This window comes from Pelophylax lessonae (assembly GCF_965119305.1).
Source record: "Pelophylax lessonae genome assembly, chromosome: 3".
Classification (NCBI taxonomy): Eukaryota; Metazoa; Chordata; class Amphibia; order Anura; family Ranidae; genus Pelophylax; species Pelophylax lessonae.
The window spans coordinates 314,984,103-315,007,428 of record NC_138770.1 but is presented as its reverse complement, the minus strand read 5'-3'; the positions used below and the strand labels follow the sequence as shown (position 1 = coordinate 315,007,428).

Here is a 23,326-nt window from a genome sequence, read left to right as displayed (position 1 = left end):
CTGTAACCCATAGTGCATGACTATTCAGTCTGTGTCCTGTTCTGTAATCCCAAGATATAGAAATTACAGGTATGTCAAAATTACTGGCGCTTTCGTTCATTGACTGACACAACGCTCCATATTCAGAACCATAGGGTTATATCTCCCCTTACAGGAGTAGGACACTGGGAAGAAACAACTTGACTTTGCCTGTGGGAAGTCCTATCTGGTATACATGCCCCTGTCTGCTAATAGGCTTTCAGTTTTTTTTCTACTAAGGAGCAAGGACCTAGCTTCCTGCCAGGATCTTTGGTTCTGAAAATGTTTTTTTCTTTTTAAATGGCATTTATTCTCCTGTTTTTTTATGCAAGATCTACAATCAACTGCCAAGCTGGGGGATGGGCTTGATAGCTAGATCCACTGGTCCCCCCAGTCAAACCAGTGAGCGCACACAGACCAGAGCACTGCGATGGGTCAGCCGCGACACAGCCCCACTGGATGGGGGCTGGCCTGTGAGTTAAACGCCTCGCAAAGTCTCTTACGACCGGGTCTTGACCAGAGTCGCAGAGTTCCTCCTGGCTGACAGCCCCCTATTTCGGTGGTGAGGGGGCTCTGTCTGGAGTGGTGCCCACCTGGTTCCTTGGTGTGGAGAGTAAGATGTTCTCTTACCCTGAATGTGGAGGGGTAACTCTTACCATTCTAAAATATGTCTGACACCAGCGTTTTCTCAGTTTCGCTGTGGGTTAGGAGCACTATCCGTTTGTGGCATTTAACTTTGGTCTCTACTCCACTCCTCAGGTCTTCATGGAGGTGTTGGCTCTGGTTTTGGCGTTGCTATGTCAGTGGGGGATTGCTTTGCTGGCCTACCTGGACGACCTCCTCTTGCAAGCAGGGTCCTCATCTGCGTTGGATGACGTGGAGTTTGCTATACAAATCTTGAAGGAGTTCGGTTGGCTTATAAACTATCGGACGTCTGCCCTGATTCCATCCAGAAAATTGGATTATCTGGGTCTGACTCTGGATTCAGCTCTAGCCAGAGTGTTTCTTCCTCGGTACAAACTCCAGAAGTTGCATGCTTAATTCATCTGTGGCTGTCCCGTAGGAGGTCTTCCCTCTGGACTTGCATGCGAGTGCTGGGCCTGATTGTGTCTCCCTTCAAGGCAGTCCCGTTTGCACAGTTCCATACGAGGTACCTCCGGAGGGAGATCCTGGTGAAATGGAACAAGTGTCCTAAGTCTCTAGACCAGTGGTTCTTAACCTGGGTTCGATCGAACCCCAGGGGTTCGGTGAGTCAGTTTTGTGGGTTCGGCGGAGGACTCATATGATTCTTGATGACACGCACACCCTCCGCTAGTACCACTTCACTGTCAGGGACTATTTTTCCAATTTCGGGCATGTCCTTCCGCTCCCGCTCCGCGCCGTCATCATGGAAACACACAACATCCCCACAGTACAGAGCCCGGACCTGGCGGAGGGATTCACATGTCATGTGACACTGACACACTGTGAGTCAGTGCACTGACGGCAAGGACAAGGACAGACTGAGCAGAGTGAGAGCGGGGACCTGAAAGACTAGAGGGGAGAGAGGTCCAAATCCTAGGCCTATTAGGAGGCTTAGTGAGTGGTGGCTCACTTAAGTGACTCACTGAGTGAGTCTAATGCCTCGTACACACATACCGATCGTCGGCCGTCTTTTGTCCAGGGATGTCCTGTCCGCTGAAAAGTGCAAAAGACTGCACACGAATTTTGTCGGAAAACAACAGCCGACTGCAGAAGTGATGTCATGTGATGGTTAACTTTCCTTGTCTTTTTTCTTTTCTGAGCATGCCCAGTCTTGCAAATCTGCTGTCTGTCGGCCGAAATCTGTACTGACTGGTGAACAATCGGCCAACAAAAATTTTAATGCCTGCACGACAGATTCTGTTCGGCCAAAAATGCGCTGTCGGCTGTCGGAAGCATCATACTAACAAGCCTACAATCGGCCGATCGGTGGTCGGCCGAATATTTACGGCCGACAATCGGTACGTGTGTACGGTGCTTAACACCAGTCTGGCACCAAACCCAGGCCAGAGCAGGCCGCCCAGAGGCCACGCACTACTAGGCCAGTGCAGCAGCCAGCCCAGAATCAGGAGGACTAAGGTAGGTAAATGTAGTGGTGTGGTGTTCTCTGCAGAGGAGTGTTTTACTAAAAAGGTGCCCACCCACTGTGTATAACAGTTATACACAGTGAGTGAGTGTGCAGTATTGGTATGCCAATTTTTTTTTTTTTTTTTTTAAGTTAGAAGAGCCTTTTTTTTTTTTTGGTTAGTTGGTTGGTAATGCAAATGGTCAGTGCTCAGTATTAATGCAAATGGTCAGCGGTCAGTGTTAATGCAAATGGTCAGTGTGAATGAAAATGGTCAGTGTTAAAGCGGTAGTATCCCGCTTTTTGACACTTTTACCTACAGGTAAGCCTATAATAAGGCTTACCTGTAGGTACAAATAATATCTCCTAAACCGGCACGGTTTAGGAGATATTTACAGTGCATGCAGCCACTTGCGCGAGCGGCGCATGCGCTCTGAAGGTCCGGGGGGACCTTCAATTAAGTTGCCGGGAGCTTGCCGGAAAAATCACTCCCGCGCGCATGCGTCATCGCGGCTCCGGCCAATCAGCGCGCCGGAGCCGCCTCTTCCGGCAAATCAGCGCGCCGGAGCCGCCGAACCCGGAAGAGACGACGAGGGATCATGGCAGCGCCCGCAGCGATGTCCGGGGGTCCGTGTCGGGGCTTCGTTCTAAGGTAAGTTACACATAATGGGCTTGTATGCGATGCATACTAGCTCATTATGCCTTTGTCTTGCAGGTTTTTTTTTTTTATTTTTTTTTTTTTTATAGGGTTTACAACCGCTTTAATGCAAATGGTCAGCGGTCAGTATTAATGCAAATGGTCAGCGGTCAGTGTTAATGAAAATGGTCAGTATTAATGCAAATGGTCAGCGGTCAGTATTAATGCAATGGTTTTGTTCTTTAATGGTTTTCTTCATTTTGTGCACCTATGTATAAATATATACCATGCTAAATATATACCTATGTTTTGAATTTGAAAAAAATCATATTTTATTTTTCCAATTAAGAAGGGTTCGGTGAATGCGCATATGAAACTGGTGGGGTTCAGTACCTCCAACAAGGTTAAGAACCACTGCTCTAGACAATTCAAATGGGCTGAGCCAAGAAACCAGGGGTTCCCTAGGTCTGATGGCTTCACTCTGACTCTTGGGTATGGCAAAACTTTTCTCCTCTTGTATTGGACAGTCGTCACGATGGATGCCGGCCTGTGCGTGTGGGGAGGTGTTCTGGGGCTTAGCTCCACTCAGGGTTGTTGGACGCTGGAAGAATCCAGACTGCCGATCAATGTTTTGGAACTTCAGGCAATTAGGCTGTGCCTGGATCACTGAACGGATCAGCTTCAGGGGCTCCGAGTGTAGGCCCAGTCTGACAATGTCGACGGTGGCTTATTTCAATCTCCAGGGCGGAACAAAGTGTGTTGGCGGCTCTGGAAGTAGCCGATATTCTCTGGTGGGCTGAATGCTTTGTTCTGGCCCTCTCCGCCATATACATTCCAGGTGTGGAAATTGGCAGGTGGACTATCTCAGTCAGCCGTTGTTAGACCAAGCGCAGTGGTCCCTTCATCCAGACATGTTTTTCATTGGACATGTCTGCAGTGGGGCACCCCGAGGTGGACCTGTTGGCGTTTAGGCTCAACAGAAAGGTACCGAGATTTGTGGCAAGGTCATGGGATCCTCTTGTCATATGCCACAGATACTCTGGTGGCCCCAGTATCGTCTGATCTACGCCTTTCCTCTTCTCAATCTTCTTTCGTGGCTTCTGCTCAAGATTGAGGCAGAAGGGATTCTGGTCATTCTGGTGGCCCTGGACTGGCATAAGTACGCCGACCTGGTGTGATTGCTTCTTAGGGAGAGGACCTGCTGTCTCAAGGGACAATCTTAGATCCTACTTTATAATTGCTGGCTTTGTCGGCCTGGCTGTTGAAAGCCAGGTGCTGAATGATAGATGTTTCCCTGGGTTGGTGATTCCAACACTGCTGAAGTTCAGGAAGTCCTCTTGTAGGGGGCTTAGTAACCCTATGGTTCTGAACAAGGAGCACTGTGTCCGTCAATGAACAAAAGAGAAATGGATTTTAAGGTAAGTACAAAAATCCTATTTTATTTTTTTCTTTTCTGACTATAAATGTTTGTAAAATGTACAATGTGGCCTTCATACTGAAAATTTTGGAGGAACTGTTCTAGGAACATATCCCAGAGGTCTGCATGGTCTCACAGTGAAACTAGTTTGCATTTTAGTAATCACTAAAACTGATAGGTCCCAAATTCATTAAAAGGTCTGATAGAGGTTATACATGTCAGGTTCTGTCTGAAGTTTATGAATTCCCAGCAGAGATATATTTGTACACATGTAGCTAGATGGGTTTAACTTTGTAAACCATGCCTAACTTTTTATCCTACTTGTATATGATGTTGCCAGTTGCCTGATATATCTGGTTTCATTCAGACATTACAGACTAGACGCAATGGTATCTGATTATGAGCATTGTAGATAATTAGATGTGTAACTAATAAATATGAATCATTTTCTAGTTCTAAAGAATGTCTCATTATTGAATATATATTTTTGTATTTTATTAAAATTAAAAGGACACTTATTGTAAAAACATTTTTATGTTCTCATAGGCCTTCACAGTTGTTACAGTCTTTAACTCCATGACCTTTGCTCTGAAGGTGACTCCATTCTCGGTCAAGTCTCTGTCAGAGGCTTCTGTGTCAATGGAACGATATAAGGTATGTAATGATAGACAGTGTGACTTGACACCTTGAGCTCTCTGCATGCCAAATCAACTTCTGAGCAGTGTATAAACATTTGTATACTATTTATAATATGCTAGCTTTTTTTTTTTTTTTTGTTAATTGGCATGGCGTTTTCTATTTAAATTAGCATTGGTCCATGCAAATAGGAATATTTTACTCCTTTCTAAAAATTATTATTTTTTGTTAAGTTGCATATCGTTGAGCCACATGGCTCCGTATAGTACACATGGGCTTTGTTAATCCAGATGTTGTATAAAACTTACTTTCTTGTGCTTAACCAGTCTTTAGGTATATGTACCTAGCGTTATGTCATGCCAGTTAAAGTAACTTTGGCGCAGGCAAAGGGACGTATGGGCTGCTGTGAAGGTAATGTAGGCCCACTAGAGCATGCCAGCTCTTAATAAATAAAATTATATACACATACTAACAGCAAGTCATATTTATTCCAGCTGTAGCAAATCGAGACATTTTGGGCTGTGCTGGTCGTATCTCATAGACCTGTAAGTTTCAAGTCATCCTAGGTTTAGTTAAAGAAGTTATTTGTATAAAATGACTAAAGAGAAGATGGATTTTTTTTTTTAATAATCAGAGATAATGTGTCTTGTACATGATTGCAGACAAAATGTTGAGGTAATTAATTATAGCACAAATTAAAAGTAAAATTAGGTTGGTGTGCTATAGCATTATCCGATTCATACATTAACCTGTAGAATTTACTTTTGAGAATTTGAAAATGATCAAACTGGACATTCAGAATTGGTCTGTTAATATTGATTTTAAGGCCAACAAAGTAAGTGAGTTTGTCAAGACTATCTAAGTGGCAGCGTAGTACAAGTTAAATGATTGGGATTCTGGGAGGGGGAAGTAATACTACAAATTCTCCTGGGCCTTAGCAAGTCTGTGGTTAGCTGATGAGCTACCTTTTTGCTCCGCAGCAGCTTCCTTCCACTATATAGCCTGATGTTTTTGCTTCCTGCGTGGCCTTGATCTGACCAGCTTGTCTCATCTTTACACCTCTCTCACAACCTCCTATCAGAGTTTATTTCTAATGGAAGAGGTTCACATGGTAAAGAAAAAGCCATCCTGCCCAAACGTCACCATAGAGCTGAAAAATGCCACTTTGGCATGGGACTCATCTCATGCCAGTACACAATGCTCTCCGAAGGCTACCCCTAAACTGAAAAAAGACAAGAAGGGGCCTAAGGGCAAGAAAGAGAAAGCCAACTTGCAGAAAGAGGGGCCACAAGCCGTTTTGGCAGAGCAGAAAGGACATCTCTTGGTGGATAGTGATGAACAAGGAAGCCCAGATGAGGAAGGCAGAGATATCCAGCTAACAAGCGTAAGGCTACAGAGGACCTTGTACAACATTGATCTGGAAATTGAGAAGGTGAGCCTCGCTTTGTACTTTAGCCATGAAAGCCAAATAGAAATTAATCCATTCTAGTTACAAATTGAGTCCTTAAGTAACACAAATGTTTTTCTTATAAGACCGTTTTTAACTCCTTTTTTTGTATTCCAATGTGAGAAGAAAAGCCAAATATATTATGCTTACAATGTCTTTTATTTTGGCCTTCTAGGGGAAGCTAGTTGGAGTATGTGGCAGCGTGGGCAGTGGAAAAACAGCTCTGATTTCTGCCATTCTTGGGCAGGTAATGTTTGCTTCAAAGCATTTTCAGCTATGCGAAAATTATTTTTGTTTAGATGGTAATTAGGAGTTTGACTGAATTTTTGTTAACAGGAAGGATAAGCAGTTTTACCTTAAAGAATAAGTTCACCTTTGGACATGGTATATGTTCCACCCATTTGTAGTGTGCAACATGTTCCAGCATCTGCACACTGCATCCGCTGTTAGTTTGAAAACAATATGAGCATGTGGGGCTCCACCCTCACGGCCGCGGCATTTATTCACAGTTTCCTGTAAATGGATAGACTACAAATACCGTCATCCATTGAGGCTGACCGCTTTTAGTTCTGAATACAAGGGTGCTGGTTAGCACTCTTCATGGATTCTTCCTACTCTCAGGTAACAACTTGCCCATACGATGTACGGGCAGACAGCTATCCTGAGTGTCTGCAGGAGCCAGAGATTCTAGGTTGCGGGTGCAAAACTTTGCAGACTGCTTAGGGGGAAAAAAAAATACATATTTCTTTTACCTGCAAAAAATTTGCATTTTTTTTCCCCAAAAGGTTGTCTACTTCTTTAAAAACTGTAATGCTGGCTTTCAGGAAATCAGGTGAATTACATGATTTAAATACATATGTATGCAATACAATATTATATAGGACCTGGTAAACCCTGTGATTTGGCATTGATGGAGCCAACAGTACACTGATTGGATCACCATTCTGCACTTTACTCCTGTTGGGAATCCTCTAACAAGGCAGCAAATGGTTCACCGTAATGAACTTAAGATCTGGTTATTACCAAGTACCAAAGAAATCCTGCAATCCTCTAAGGTTGGCTGGACGGCATTGTGCAGTGCCATGCAGCCTTACTGGTTTAGTGCTGGCACTCCCTAGCCATGCATGAGGGCTTTTGTGCAGGAGATTTCAGGAGGCTGTTATCGAGACCAATACGGGGCCCAAACTAGATGTGTTGCATCCATTTTTTTAAGTGGTGGTTCTTTAAATCTGTCTGGAGTTTAAAAAGAGAAGCCCTGCTGTGCTAGTATGTGTAGTGTACTATCACAATATTGTATATGACTGGCTTGTAATAGTTTTTTTTTTTTTTGGTTACCAGGCTGTGTAGCAGTTAATTATCATGTTGATATGTTGTTTTCCAATGCCTTTATTTTATAGTTCTTTTATTACTAGTACTTTAATAGAGTAATGGCAAGCTTTGTTCCAACCAATCATGGCAGCTCCTTATGATAGTACTTGCAAACTGATGCAGAAGATCTGTTTGTGGCAATCACTGGTTTGAGATCTGGGGTTGACAGAACTTTAGAGTCAACACAGTGGTTCATTTTACCTCCCTGGTGGTATTCCCGAGTGTGGCTCGGGGTTAACTTTCAGTACCAGAAGCGGTAACCCAGAGCCACACTCAGGATTACCCAGAATGTTACTCACCTTCCCTACGATTCCCCCGCCGTCCTCACACTCTCCCTGCTCTGTGCACCGCCGATTGCCGGCACTTGCCTTCCGGTTCCCTTCCCTGCGAGCGTTGCGACGCAAGGGGGTGGAACCGGCGCAAAATTCAAAAGTGTAAATACACAAATGACATGATACAAAGCTGTGATCCTAACAGATTACACTTTATCATGCCATTTCACCACAGGATTGCACCTGGTGACTTTTCCAGTGCTTTTGTACCTGGAAAATTTTGAGCGACCACGGCGTCCAAAAAGCATTCTTTTTGTGCAAAAGCGATTTTAGACCAACTGGAAACCGGTGACCGCGAAACTGAGTTACTTGAACTGAACAATAGTGATTCGTGAGAAAATTTGTCATCCGGAATGGAAAGTGACGACAGCGATGATTCTGATGTCTCTTTTTCTGGCACATAGCTTGTGGAATTTGGGAAGTATATCAAATGATTCTTCAGAATTTCCAACGGAGCTATGTGCCAGAAAGAGACATCAGAATCGTCGCTGTCGTCACTTTCCGTACCTGATGATGAATTTTCCTACGAATCGCTATTGCTCAGTTTTTCAAGTAACTCTGTTTCGCTGTCGCTGTTTTCCAGTTCGTCTAAAATCGCTTTTGCGCAAAAAGAATGCTTTTTGGACGCCATGGTCGTTCTCAATTTTCCAGGCACAAAAAAGCATAGGCAGGGCACTGGAAAAGTCACTAAGTGCAATCCTGTGGCGAAATGGCATGATACAGTGTAATCCGTTAGAATCACAACTTTGTATTATGTCATTTGGTGTATTTACATTTTTTAAATTGCCGCCGGTTCCACCCCCCTGCGTCGCAACGCTCGCAGGGAAGGGAACCAGAAGACAGGTGCCGGCATCGGCCGAGCACACAGCGGGAGGTCGGCGGGGAATCACAGGGGAAGGTGAGTTTTAAAATGTAAAACAAAAGATTTCCATGCAAAAGAATGTACCGCTTTTAGCACAGAAATCTGGACATAATCAGATGTTTGGTTTGGCAGGAGCCGGGCGACTTTTGGCCCGTGTTTACAGCAGTCTGTGCTACTGAAGCTGGTCTTACAACTGGCTTCTGTCCCAGCGGGCATGCTGGAAAATCAGCATCTCACTGGCATCTGCTTAGTGTGTTCTGGTGGGGGGATCCCCCATGTCAAAACACAATAGCACAGCAGGGAGGTTGATGCACTAACAACACTTGTGTTAGTAAAACAATCTGTGAGGTTCAGCCTGCTAGGTTGATGGGGGGGAGAAAAAATTCTCTATGTACTTCATGTCACTGCTCTTTGTTCAAAAAGGGGCAGATTTAGGTCTAGGGGCACTTCCCGTTTTTGATTTTAAGGCTTAAAGCTTTTATATCCACATTTCAATGACTGAGTCAAATGGGTCTCAGAGCACACCTTCACTTCCGCACCCTTAACAAGGTGTCCTACTAGGCAACGCTGAAGATAGGTGTATCACTTACTTAGGAAAGGAGGAAAAAAAAAGATGGTAAAGAAGGTAAAGCCCCGTACACACGTACCGATCGTCGGCCGAACGATCGGCCATCTTTTGTCCGAGGGCTGTCTTGTCTGTTGAAAAGTGCAAAAGACTGCACACGAATTTTGTCGGCCAACAACAGCCGACTGCAGAAGTGATGTCATGTGATGGTTAACTTTCCTTGACTTTTTTCTTTTCTGAGCATGCTCAGTCTTGCAAATCTACTGACTGGCGAACAATCGGCCGTTCTGGTGTTGGCCAACAAAAATTTTAATGCTTGCACGACAGATTCTGTTCGGCCGAAAATGCGCTGTCGGAAGCATCATACTAACAAGCCTACAATCGGCCGATCGGTCGTCGGCCGAATCTTTACGGCCGACAATCGGTACGTGTGTACGGGGCTTAAGGCTGCGCAGACATACTGCTCCTTGAAGTGCTATAAATCTTGTGGGGGAGCTAGTCAGTCATTCCCTGGGAGGTATTTGATCTAGGCATCCCAGGTTTTCTCAAACCATTTAAATTTATCATTCAGGGTGGCAGAGAGTTTCTCATTGATTATCCAGGACAGTTTAACCTTAACCAAATCAAAAGGAATAATAGGAGCCTTCCAAGATCTAGCTTGTGCAGCTATAAACACAGAGGAGATTAGCCTTGGAGGCTCTTGTATAGCTTGGCCTAATAAAGCTGCTTGTTTGGGGTTTTTTAAGGTTTATCCCAATCAGAGAATAAAACCTTTATTTTCAGTAGTGCAAATTTATACATCATTTGTTTTAAACTGATAAAAGGTTGAATAAAAAGTAAAAGTGAAATCATAAGTGTGGCAAAAAACAATACTTGAGCAGATCTTTGCTTATAGACCTGTAAGGCTGCATACACACAAACCTTTCTGACAATATCATAAATGGCATTCAGAAGTTTTGTTAAGAACCTAACTAAATACAGCTGATAACATACACTATAGTCTTGAGGGTTCACTATGTACCCAGAAAATAGTAGTATTGCAACGATAGCTGAAAGATACTGAAAACTGCAGATCAAATCACTTTTTCTTACAGCTTATGAAAGTACAGCTTATGAATTAAAGCCTATTTTATTTAGGAAGTCTTATCTTTGGGTTATATTGCCACTTACAGGAGGATTGGACACTGACAAATGAAAGACTATAGAAAAAAAAACTCAGAAAAACCTCTCCCGCTACCAGTATATCTCACTTTTGCTAGTGTCCTAGGAAGACAGATGTCTTCTCTTTAGCTCTGCTTTGCGAAAGACTAATATATTTTGTTCTCTTTCCTTTTGCTCTTTAATATTTAGTTTTCTTCATTGGAGACTGTTTGCCTACATTGCTGCTAAAGCTTGTCTGCTCTATTGTAGCTATCAGGCATTGGTGCCTTTTGAAGTGCTGCACCTGAACCCCTGAACTGGACATTGCAGGGATACCCTGCAAGCGACCTTGAGCAACTGGGTTCTTCGCTTTCCAGACTCTGTTTGGGTAAAAGTTGGCCATGGAGCACTTTCAAGGTCTACAGCCGCTAGAAAGTCTCCAAAGACTCACTATGTGAGTAAATCAGTCAGGCTGAGCATTAGGGGCTACCTCAATTACTTTGGTGGCAAGGCGCCTTAAAAATCCTTTCTGGTCAGTTTTGCCACAGAAGGGATTAACACTGTGGGACTAAGCACTGATGTCATTCGCTGGATGGAATGTTGCACGCTCCAAATCTTTCTTCCTGCCACACAGTTTTGATGGAGCATCACCATGCTGCTGTGTCAGCTTGCAAAGAGCCACAGAGAATTGCCTACGGTCATTCTGGTCCTGTCCACTTATCTGACTGTCATCAGCTTTTTGGCCTTTGTGATTTGTTGAGGCCTTGCCTCTTATCGTACGCCACTGTATCAAAATGTCTGATTCTTGGCATAAGGGTGCTGGGGATGCTTCCAGGAAAGGAGGAAAAAAAAAGATATAGCGCTTTACTGGTGGCGTCTATATCTGCATCCTGCTATACTGTTGCCTTCTGCTCCTAGAGTCTTTTTATTATTGGAGTCCTCTTTAGCTGTGTTGGATGTGGCTACTTCCTCTCTCCTTTCCCTGATGTTTTTACTACAGTCATGCAAGACTTTATGGCCCAAATCACCCAGTTGTTTGCTGATTCGGACCATAGAGACCACAAGCTTGCTCTCACATCTTACAGATTTTGTATTTGATTTACCAATGGCCTTGGTGGCTTCTGAGGCCTTAGCTGCTGAGAACTTGTATGATTCGGGTTTACTCCAGTCTTTTACTGTGAGCTTGTCCCTGCAGAATTGCAGTTTACTACTGCTTGCTATTTAAAAGAGCAAGTTTTTTTACATTTCTTATCAATGTAGTGTTTACCGCTCTGAAACAAGAGCCTGTTACCTATACCAGTTTGGTCTTAAGTTTTGGGTCTTTTAGAGCCCTTAAAGTGATTGTAAAGTCTGTTTTGAAAAACAAAAAAACAAACATGTTATACTTCCTCTGTGCAATTGGGTTTGCACAGGGAAGCCTGGATCCTCCTCTTCTCGGGTCCCTCGTTGCTGCACCTGGCCCCTCTGCCCTATCTTGGATTTCAAAGCTTTAAATGTCTTCAGTTGAGTTTAGAAATTTTTCATGACATCCAAAATGTCTGTCATCGCCACTGTCCGTTCACCAAGCATACTTTCTGGTTTCTGTGGACATCAAGGACCTCTACCTACAACACTGACAAAAGATTTGAGAATGATACAATTATCATTTTACAAAGTCGGCTGCCTCAGTTTTTTTTATGGCAATTTGCATATACTCCAGAATGTTATGAAGAGTGATCACATGAATTGCAATTCAGTCACTCATTAGCCATGAAAATGAACTTAATCCAAAATAACAAAAAACAAAAAACCTTTCCATGCATTTCAGTCCTGCCACAAGAGGACCTGCTGACATCCTGTCAGTGATTATATTGTTAACAAAGGTGTCTGTATTGAGGAGGACAAGGCTGGAAATCACTTTGTAATGCTGATTGCGTTTGAATAACAGACTGGAAGCTTCAAAAGGAAGTTGGTATTTGAAATCTTTGTTCTTCCTCTGTCAACCATGGTTACCTGCAAGGAAACGTGCAGTCATCATTGTATTGCACAAAAAGGGATTCCCAGGCAAGGATATAGCTGCTACTAAGATTGCACCTAAATCAACCCGTTTATTGGATCATCAAAAACTTCAAGGAGAGAGGTTCATTTGTCGTGAAGGCTTCAGGGTGCACAAGAAAGTCTAGCATGTGCCAGGACCGTTTCTTAAAGTTGATTCAGCTGCGGGATCGGCGCACCACCAGTGCAGAGCTTGCTCAGGAATGGCAGCAGGCAGGTGTGTGTGCATATGCACGCACAGTGAGGTGAAGCCTTTTGGAGGACGGCCTGGTGTCAAGAAAGGCAGCAAAGAAGCCACCTCTCCATGAAAAACATCAGGGACAGTATGATATTCTGCAAAAGGTACATAGATTAGACTGTTGAGAACTGGGGTAAAGTAATTTCTCTTACGTCCTCCGACAGTCGCCGCCTCTTCATATTCGTCACATATGGGGTATTAGACTTTGCTCCGAAGGAGTAGCTAGGCAACAGAATATGTTAACAATAAAGCTTTAACATATCCCACCCTCAAGGGGTGGTCCCCTCAGTCAATACCCTCCTACTTCCTGCAACCATATCTCAGTTTTAATGTCTAGCTTGTCAGGAGTGGCTGGCTCTCTCTGTGCTGGGACTTTTTGTCCCAGACTCTTTCTTCTTTTTGATATTTTGTTTGAGTTTTCTCTCTACCTTTACTTAGCTGTTATTTTTGTCAGCATTAGTTAGTTCTTCGGACGAAGAGGATCATGCGGACTGGGTCTCGGGCTGATCCCCCTGGTCGCAGGTCGTGGGTCAGTGGCTTCCCAGTCTGCCATCGAGCGTTCAGCCAGGTAACGCTCCTGGCACGGTGAACGACCCATCCCTGTTCGGTGCAGGGATGATTGGTGAGGTGGCTACCTCACCGGACGCTGTGCGGTTTCTGAACCGCCATTGTGTGCGTCTTGAATTGCGACTCTCCCTGCCTCATGTGCAGCGGCTTGTTCGCCTGTGCGGGTTCCCCACGCCATGTGAGGTAAGTGTATCTATGTGGGGACCTGTCTGTCTGGGGGGGGTCTCAGTCTGGGACTGTGTAACCTGCCTTTAATCACACTGCTTGTCTCCCTATATCTCGGCTGCATGCTGTGGGCTGCAAGGGGGGGGGGAGTTGTATGACACTGAGTATGTCAGGCTGGGCAGTGTGAGGAGCTGTGTGCTGTGGGGCATGTTTTTAATGGCATGTTGGGGCATATACAGCGATCGCTGCGGCGATCTAACATGTATCCATATAATGGGATAATATTGTGTGTGATTTTATGCACTGTGGAGCGGCGATTTCGGCGCCAAACGGCGCCATTTTACCGGCGCCCGCTCCGGCCGCATGGTTTACATGCACGGCGGCCATTTTCTTGTAGCCTCCATAGGCTTACATAGAGCGCCCTGGCAGCATCACTTCCTCTCTCCTGGAAGCACCGATCGAGGCAGCAGCAGCAGCGGAGTCTCCTCAGGTTTTATCCTTCTATTCCTGTGTTCCATTGCCTGTATTCAGTCTGTATATTCCCTGTGGGGGTCTCATTGTGCCTGAGTGTGGTGCGGTGGGCTGCGCTTGCCGCGCTTGCTGTAAGGGGGCAGTTAACCCTTGGTTGTCTGGCATACAGGGGCAATGGATTCTCAGGAGGGCAAGTTTCCCACAGTATTGGTGGAAAGCCAGGGGACCGCTGTTTCCCCCCCAGGGGGGGATTTGGCCACTATTGTGGCTGGCCTTGCTGCACAGGTGCAAATGCTGGTGGCTGCTCAATCTACTAAACGGCCCAGAGTTGCTCTGTCCTCTGATTCTGAGGGTGAAGGTGATGGGGCTGTTCTGGCGGGGACCCCCCTATCGGGGTCCCGCTCCTCTCTTGATCTAGTGGGGTCTGAGGTAGAGGCTGAAGTTGAGGGGGTTGATAATTCTCCCCCTGGCTCGCCTGAAGAGCTTGCAATCATGGATGAGTTGATTGCTTCCATTAAGCAGACGCTACGTTTGCAGGACGAGGTGTGTCCCCCAGCTGCCTTGGCGGCTTATGGGACGCAGAGAAAACGCAGGACGCCGCAGGTTTTTCCCTGCAATGCTGATTTTCAGCGCGCTGTTAAGGACCAATGGCGCGATTTGCGCAAGCCTTTTGCGGTACCAAGTAAATTTAAGCTGCGTTATCCTTTCTCGCCTGCCACTGATGAACGGTGGTGTGTGCCTCCGCCAGTGGATCATGCTATTGCGGTTTTGAACAAAGCCACTGCGATCCCTGCAGAGGGATCCCCTGTTTTCCGTGATGCCACGGATAGGAGACTGGAGTCTCTTGCCCGTCATACTTATTCTGTTACGGGTTCTATGCTTAAGGCTCTGTTTGCTTCTCTCATGGCGGCCCAGGCGATCGCAAGTTGGACGCAGATGCTTAGGCGCGTCCTAGTGGCCGATTCGGCCTCGGCGGCGACCCTGGATATGGTGGATCAGATCCACCAGGGTGTCATGTATCTGTGTGATGCGGACCTGGACCTGATTCCGTTGGCCGCGCGTGTGCACAGCGTGGCGGTGTTGTCTCGCCGCCTGGTTTGGTTGAAATGTTGGTCGGTGGACCAATCTTCACGTAAAACCTTAGCCAATCTGCCTTATGATGGGTCTCGCCTTTTTGGGGAGTCCCTGGATGTGTTGATTAAGGGGATTACCGGGGGTAAGAGCACTCTCTTGCCCCATTTCCCCAAGGCTAAGGGGGCTTCTGGGAAGAAGCATGCGAATTTTCGGCCCCCTCAGGGGTCCTTTCGTGCCTTTCGGCCGCACTACAAGGGCAAACCGTTCAAGGGCCAGGGCTCTCAGAAGAAACCCTGGTCTGGGAAACAGAAGTCCGGCCAATCCGGACCTGCGGCCCATAACAGTTCGGCCTGAAGGGGCGCCCTCACCCAGTTTTGGGGTGGGGGGACGCTTGCTCGGTTTTCTTCAGCCCTGGTTGGCCCGTGTGCGGGACAGATGGGTTCTGGAAATCGTTCGATCTGGTTACAAGATCGAGTTTCTCTCTCGGCCGGAGAGCAGATTTTTTCCCTCAAATCTACAACTGTCTCCAGAGCGCCTGCGGGATCTGCACCTGGCGGTGCGGGACCTGAGGGCTCAGGGAGTGGTGGTTCCGGTGCCTCATCGGGACAGGTTTCGGGGGTTTTATTCCAATCTGTTCACCGTGCCCAGAAAGGAGGGCAAGGTTCGTCCAATTCTGGACTTGAAAGCTCTGAACCGCTCTGTGCGGGTTCGCAAGTTCCGCATGGAATCCCTGCGCTCGGTGGTGGCTGCCCTGGTTCCGGGGGAATTCATGGCCTCCATCGATTGGAAGGATGCGTATCTTCACATCCCCATATTCGAGGGTCATCAGAGATACCTTCGATTTGCCATTGCGGAGGATCACTACCAGTTCGTGGCGTTGCCCTTTGGGCTCGCCTCGGCTCCGCGGGTCTTCACCAAGGTGCTTGCACCGGTTCTGGCATTATTGAGAGCCCAGGGCATTTCTGTCCTGGGGTATCTGGACGACATTCTGATTCGGTCTGCGACCAGTCAGGGTCTGGAGAAGGACCTGTCTGTCACGATGCAAACTCTGCAGGAGTTCGGTTGGACGATAAATGTTCCAAAGTCGACACTGAGTCCGTCGGTTCGTCTTCCCTATCTGGGAATGATACTGGACTCAATGCAGGCGAAGGTCTTCCTGCCGGAAGACAAACTCAGGACTCTTCAGGAGGAAGTCAGGTCCCTCAGGGACGTTCCGAACTCGTCTCTGCGGACGTGTATGAGATGTCTGGGATTGATGGTCTCGGCTTTCGAGGCGATTCCTTTCGCGCAGTTTCACACGCGGGGTCTCCAGGCGGAGATCTTGTCCAAGTGGGACGGGCGACCTCAATCTCTGGATCTTCAGATCTCGTTGAGTCATCGCACCAGGGAAAACCTTCTGTGGTGGCTCCAGTCCCCGTTGGTGTCCGGGGGCAAGTCGTTTCGTCCGATCTCGTGGACGATAATCACCACGGATGCCAGCCTGTCGGGCTGGGGTGGTGTTCTGGGCGTTCTGTCCGCCCAGGGGACCTGGTCGGAGGGGGAGTCTTCCCTCCCGATCAACATTCTGGAATTGCGTGCGATAAGGCTCTGTCTTCATCGCTGGACGGACCGGCTGCAGGGCTGCCCGGTTCGGGTGCAGACGGACAATGCCACGGCGGTGGCCTACATCAACCACCAAGGGGGCACCAGGAGTGCCCGAGCGGCTCGAGAAGTGGCCGACATTCTGTCTTGGGCCGAGACTCATGTCCCGGCGATAACGGCGGTTCACATTCCGGGAGTGGAGAACTGGCAGGCGGACTATCTGAGTCGCCAGACCCTGGATCAGGGGGAATGGTCTCTCCACCCGGCTGTCTTCCAGATGTTGTGCGCGAAGTGGGGTCTTCCAGATGTGGACCTGTTCGCGTCTCGCCTCAACTACAAGGTGAAGAGGTTCGTGGCAAGGACGCGCGACCCTCGGGCAGACGCGTCGGACGCGTTAGTGGCCCCGTGGCATCAGTACAGCCTGATGTACGCGTTTCCACCGATTCAGTTGCTGTCCCGGTTCCTTCGCAGGTTACACTCGGAACGCAGCACGGTGATTCTTGTGGCACCGGACTGGCCTCGCCGGTCCTGGTACGCAGACCTCGTGAATCTGGCGGTCGACGCCCCCTGGCGTCTGCCTCTTCGGGACGATCTACTGTCTCAAGGACCGATTTACCATCCTGCTTTACAGTCGCTGGCTTTGACGGCCTGGCTGTTGAGACCGAGGTCCTGAAGGAGAAGGGTCTCTCTCCAGAGGTTGTTCATACCTTGATCAACGCGAGGAAGTCTTCCTCGGGAAAGGTTTATTACCGTACTTGGAAGGCCTATTTTGCCTGGTGTGAGTCCAGGGGGTTTTCACCCCGCACGTACTCGGTTTCCCGTGTGCTGTCTTTCCTTCAGACGGGTGTCGATCAGCGTTTGGCGCTGGCTACGATAAAGGGTCAGGTGTCTGCGCTGGCCGTTCTGTTTCAACGTCCCGTGGCTTCCAACTCCTTGGTTGGCACTTTTATTCAGGGTGTGCGGCATCTGGTTCCTCCTAGGAGGGATCCTTTGCCCCCTTGGGACTTGAATCTAGTCCTGTCTGTGTTACAACGTGCTCCTTTTGAACAGATCAGGGAGATCTCGTTGTCTATGTTGTCCAAAAAGGTCGCCTTTTTGGTGGCGATCACTTCGGCTCGCAGAGTGTCGGAACTGGCGGCTTTGTCCTGCAAGTCTCCGTACCTGGTTGTTCATTTGGATAAGGTGGTCTTGCGACCTAATCCTTCTTTTCTGCCGAAACGAGTTTCGGAATTCCATCTTAACGAGGATATTGTTTTGCCTTCGTTGTGCACGAAGCCTAAACATCCAAAGGAGGTGAGATTGCATTCTCTGGATGTTGTTCGGGCGATTAGGGTTTACCTTAAATCGACTGAGTCTTTTCGAAAGACGGACTCCTTGTTTGTTCTTCCAGAGGGTCCTCGGAAGGGCATGGCGGCTTCCGCCTCTACCATTGCCAAATGGATCAGGCAGACCATTGAACAGGCCTATGCCTTGCAGGGGAAGGTTCCCCCTGTGCCTGTGAAGGCGCACTCTACTAGATCTCTGAGTACGTCTTGGGCCTGTCGTCATGGGGCTTCTGTAGCCCAGGTGTGTAAGGCGGCGACTTGGTCGACCGTACACACTTTCACAAAATTCTACAAAGTAGATGTTCAGGCATCGGCGGATGCTTCCTTTGGCCGCAAGGTTCTTAGTGCGGCTGTTCCCTAGGGTCCCTTGTTGGGGACTCCTGGCTGTTGGGATAAGTTTTGTATCCCCTGGTTTTTTGTCTTTTCCTGGGTTGTTGCTCCTGTTGAGCACTTATTTTTGCTGTTGCCCAGCTGGTTTCCTTCCTTTGGTAAGGTTCCTTTCTTTGATGTGGAGACTGCGTTGCCTTTCGGCGCGGATGCGTTTCCCACCCCTCATGTTTGCACTGCTTTGGGACGTCCCCATATGTGACGAATATGAAGAGGCGGCGACTGTCGGAGGACGTAAGAGAAAACGGAATTTTTGTAAAATCTTACCTGTAAAATTCCTTTCTCTGAGTCCTCCGACAGTCGCCGCCCCCACCCCTCTTTTGGGGTTTGAATGTATACTCTACTGCTATTCCACTAAAACTGAGATATGGTTGCAGGAAGTAGGAGGGTATTGACTGAGGGGACCACCCCTTGAGGGTGGGATATGTTAAAGCTTTATTGTTAACATATTCTGTTGCCTAGCTACTCCTTCGGAGCAAAGTCTAATACCCCATATGTGACGAATATGAAGAGGCGGCGACTGTCGGAGGACTCAGAGAAAGGAATTTTACAGGTAAGATTTTACAAAAATTCCGTTTTTCTCTGATGAATCCCCTTTCCAATTGTTTGGGGCATCTGGGAAAAACCTTTTCCGGAGAAGAAAAGTTGAGCGCTACCATCAGTCCCGTGTCATGTCAACATTAAAACATCCAGAGACCATTTGAGGTTGCTTCTCAGCCAAGGGAGTGGGCTTGCTCACAATTTTTGCCTAAGTACACAGTCCTCAATAAAAGAATGATACAAAAACATCCTCTGAGAGAAATTTCTCCCAACCATCCAAGAACAGTTTTGTGACAAACATTGGCTTTTCAGCATGACATAAGGCAAAAATGATAACGAAGTGACTTGGGGAACAAAACATTGAAATTTTGGGTCCATGGCCAGGAAACTCCCCAGATCTTAATCTCATTGAGAACTTGTGGTCAATCCTCAAGAGGCGGGTGAACACAAAAAACTCACAAATTCTGACAAACTCCAAGCTTTTGATTATGCAAGAATGGGCGGCCATCAGTCAAGATGTGCCACAAAAGTTGATTAAGGCTCGGTTTCCACTAGTGCGACTTGCGGTGCGACTTGACACATGTCAAGTGTCGCACAGCAAGTCAAAACCCATTGTTTTCAATGGGGCACGTTTCCACTGCCGTGGCTTCAGTTGCCGCGACCTCAAAAGTAAACCGTGTACTACTTTTGAGCGCGACTTCCCTCTATATATGAGGGACAAGTCTAACTGAAGCCGCGGTTTACTTTTGCTACGAAGTCGTGCTAGAAGTAGCACGACTTTGTAGCCGCACTAGTGGAAACCGAGGCTAACAGCACGCCAGGGCGAATTGCAGAGGTCTTGAAAACAGTATTTACTCTTTGCATAAACTTAATGTAATTGCCACTAAAAGCCTTTGACACTTATGAAACGCTTGTAATTATACTTTAGTATACCATAGTAACCTCCTGATAAAAAGGTCAAAAAAACACTAAAGCAGCAGACTTTAAAGTTAAATTAATATTTGTGTCATTCTCAAAACATTTGGCCATGGCTGTACATCTCCTCCCCCCCCCCCCCCCCCATCTTTCCTGAGCAGCAGCGTTTCCTACCCTTTGTTTGAAGAGTCAGGGTATGGTCATGATGGACATGGTTCAGGCCACAGTGTTTCTTTCACAGAAGAAACTTGACTCTTTAAACTCAGATTTGAGCTTTCAAGTCCCATAGTCCTTCAACTCTCTGCTTTTCTTTGGGGGTTTTGGGGCTAACAGTTGCCTTCTTTTTGTTAAATCCCATTTGCCCAGTTTCATTGCAGATCTTGAAAACCCAACCTTATGTCGCCATGAGGCAAGGGAACCAAGTTCCTGGACAGACCAATTTTGCTTTGCACCTAGGACCAGAATGTTCCTGCCCTGGTGTTTAGCCGCCTGGCTCTAGAATCTAGAAGTCCTTTTTCATCTTTTGAAACATCCTCATGGCTGATGAGACTGTTGGGCTGGTGTGGAGCCCTTGGCACCCTGTTGGTACACGGGAATTGGTTGTTAAAGTTGTCATCTCCCATTCAACATCCTGAAATGTAAAAACCTTTGGCTGTTTCTGCAGCCAAAAGACAATACCATTCTGACAATACCACAATGATGGGGTAAATAAACCTTTAGTGAAGAACTTGAAGTCTCACTGCAGCAAAAGGGACTGCTCCGATCCTGTCCTAAACAGATCTTCACATTTCTGCTTTGTCTACTATGTACATCTCAGATGTAGGCGGTTGTCAAACACTTCCTCAGCCGGCAGCACCTTGAATGGTCCCTGCACCCAGAGGTGTTCAGGTCCTATTGCACATGTGGTCCCTCCTGGACTGCAGGTTTGTTTCCAAACACAGAGATCCTCTAGTGGAAAGATTGCTGGCTCTGTGTCATCAGTATACCCTTATTTATGCCTTTCCTCTCAAAGCTTCTTCATAAGGTGCTTATGAAGGTCAAGGTGGTGGGCATTGTGGTAATTTTAATTGCTCCAAACTGGCCCAGACGGATGTGGTCTGCTGACCTGGTAAAGAGATCTGGTGGACACTGTGTTCTTCCAGATATTCAGGGTCTTTTGTCCCAAAGGTTGATCCACAGTTGCTGGCTTTAATAGCAAGGCTGCGGAAGCCCAGGTTTTGATTTGGAGGTATTTGTGAACCTGTCATTCCTATAATGCTACAAGCTACGAAGGCTGGCAACTTCCTGTAAGGTCTTTTATCTGACATGAAAGACATACTTCACTTGGTCTGCATTTTGGGGCTGCCTAGAAGTTTCTCTGTAGGAAAAATCCTCTCCTACGTACAGCTGGACATGGACCATCATTTGGCTGTTAGCACTGATTCAGGTTTCTGCCCTTCTATTCTGTTTCATAGACCATTGGCCTTAGACTCCTCGATTAGAATTTTTTTCAGGTAATATTCAGTGTAGCACCCCTTATCCGTTTGTTCTGAATATGGAACCTGAATCTGGTTCTCTCTGCACTTGAGAAACCATTGTTTAAACACATTCAAGAGATTCATCTGTCTGCTCTCAACCACAGGGTCGTTTTTATGCAGCCATCACCTCTGTAATGTCTCTGAACTTGGCAGTCTTATTTTAAAGGAAACTTTTACTGATTTCAAGCATTTGTTTTAATATTTGATAAAAAATAAAACTCCAAATTGCACTATAGAAAATTAGCATATTACAAAAGACCAATAAAAGAAAAGGATTTTAATACAGAAAAGTTGGGTTACTGCAAAATGTCAGTTTACAGTATAGTATGCACTCAATACTTGGCCAGGGCTTCTTTTGCATGAATTGCTGCATTAATGCCACTTGGCATGGAGGCGATCAGCCTGTGGCACTGCTGAGGTGTTAGGGAAGCCCAGGTTGCTTTGATTGCGACTTTAAGCTAATTTCGGGTTGATATTCCACGTGAGCAGAGAAAATATCACCACTGTGCGGTGTGCTAAGTATCATAGATGAATTTGGTGACCCAGACGTTCCCACTTCACACCTAAGGTGGATAAAATTTTCCGCTTACCTACCAGACCTATCCCCAAACAGTGGTATCAATGAAGAAACGCATGGGACCTGCGACGGTGATGTCACCTCGCAATAACATTATCAGTTGGCTACGTTCTCTGAGCCCGGAAGGAAGCCTCACAGGAACGCTGCAGATTTTGTATGCATCGGTAAACAATTTTTCACTGACAGGCGATTTTAACCTATCGATCTTGCAAGTGCAACATATGTCTTTAACAATATTATTGGGTACTACACTATGTTAGCGCTTTTATTTTTTTGAGATTTCATCAAGTTTTGCGAGTGGTTCTAGACTGTATGGTTTTGAGGGAGACCTACTTCCCTGTATGGTGAGACCACTTAGTCTAGTGGTCAATTGGTTCTGTTAAAGGAGTAGTCTGAAGCAAAGTTTTTCTGGGGGAAATAGAGCATCACACAAAGTTATAACACATTCAAATATACTCACGTTTTCCTTATGGTCTTCTTCCTGGTCTTCTCCTCGTGTTTCTCTCCGGCCGGAAGCTGGGTCTTTTCATGACGCTCGACTTCTTTCTTGTTCATCCGCCGCCATCTTCGCCCGGTGACTCATCGATTCCCAGGAGTCACTGCGGGCTGCGCCGGCCTCCACCCCCGGAGTCGAATACTCCCCCTTACCTAATTTATTCATATATGCGCTGAGCTGTCATTGGCTCAGCTCAGCAAACGCCGATTGGAGCGCTGTCCTCCAATCAGCGGTTACGTACCGCGCATGCGCACTCACGTCCGACCGTGATGGACAGATGGACAGATTTCAGGAAAATAGTGCAACAAAGAGAGTTAGTATAAGTGTCAAACGAGTGACATAGGCTGTGAAGTAACTTTTGTGACCTTAGTGACAAAAAGTCTTAAACCAAGCCTTAAACCTTTGGATTTCTACTGTCTGAATTACTAAAAGAAACCATAGAAAAAACTGCAGCAAGTTAAAAGGCATTTCTAGAAAAACTGGAACTACCATATGCTTGGGACCCTTACATGCTACAAGATCAGAAGGTCAAAATCCCTCCTGAAACAACTATTTGCTTACATCAGACTACTGCAATAACAATTTTTGATTTGAAGTTTTGTCTGCTAACATGTAGTATTGTGACAAACTGAAATGAATAGCAGTATAGAGTTTCCATTACTGACTAGTGTTGAAAGGTGCAGGCTCAGGGGTTGTCATCTTGGTCCTGGTTTTCTTACCTGGTGAGCAGCTGACCTAAAATAAGCATTTTAGGACACATCAGATGTTTTAGGTTTTCATTGGCTGCTTTCTTGTTCCAGATCACAAACCAGTAGTGAAGGATGACACCCAGAGCTTCCACCTTCAAAAGTAGTCAAAAACAAAACAAAAATAGGAAAGATGGACAGACTGGCTGGGGGACAGATGGACAGACTGGTTGGGGGACAGATGG

At 46.5% G+C, this 23,326-nt stretch overlaps 1 protein-coding gene across 1 annotated transcript in view; it reads left to right on the top strand.

The window, feature by feature from the left end:
• Positions 1-23,326, top strand: part of ABCC5 (ATP binding cassette subfamily C member 5) — a 273,035-nt gene that overhangs the window by 97,649 nt on the left and 152,060 nt on the right. The window contains exons 10-12 of the mRNA XM_082249426.1: positions 4,705-4,812; positions 5,876-6,226; positions 6,417-6,488. Of these exons, the coding sequence (XP_082105552.1) occupies positions 4,705-4,812; positions 5,876-6,226; positions 6,417-6,488 (531 nt within the window). The remainder of the gene's footprint in view (positions 1-4,704; positions 4,813-5,875; positions 6,227-6,416; positions 6,489-23,326) is intronic.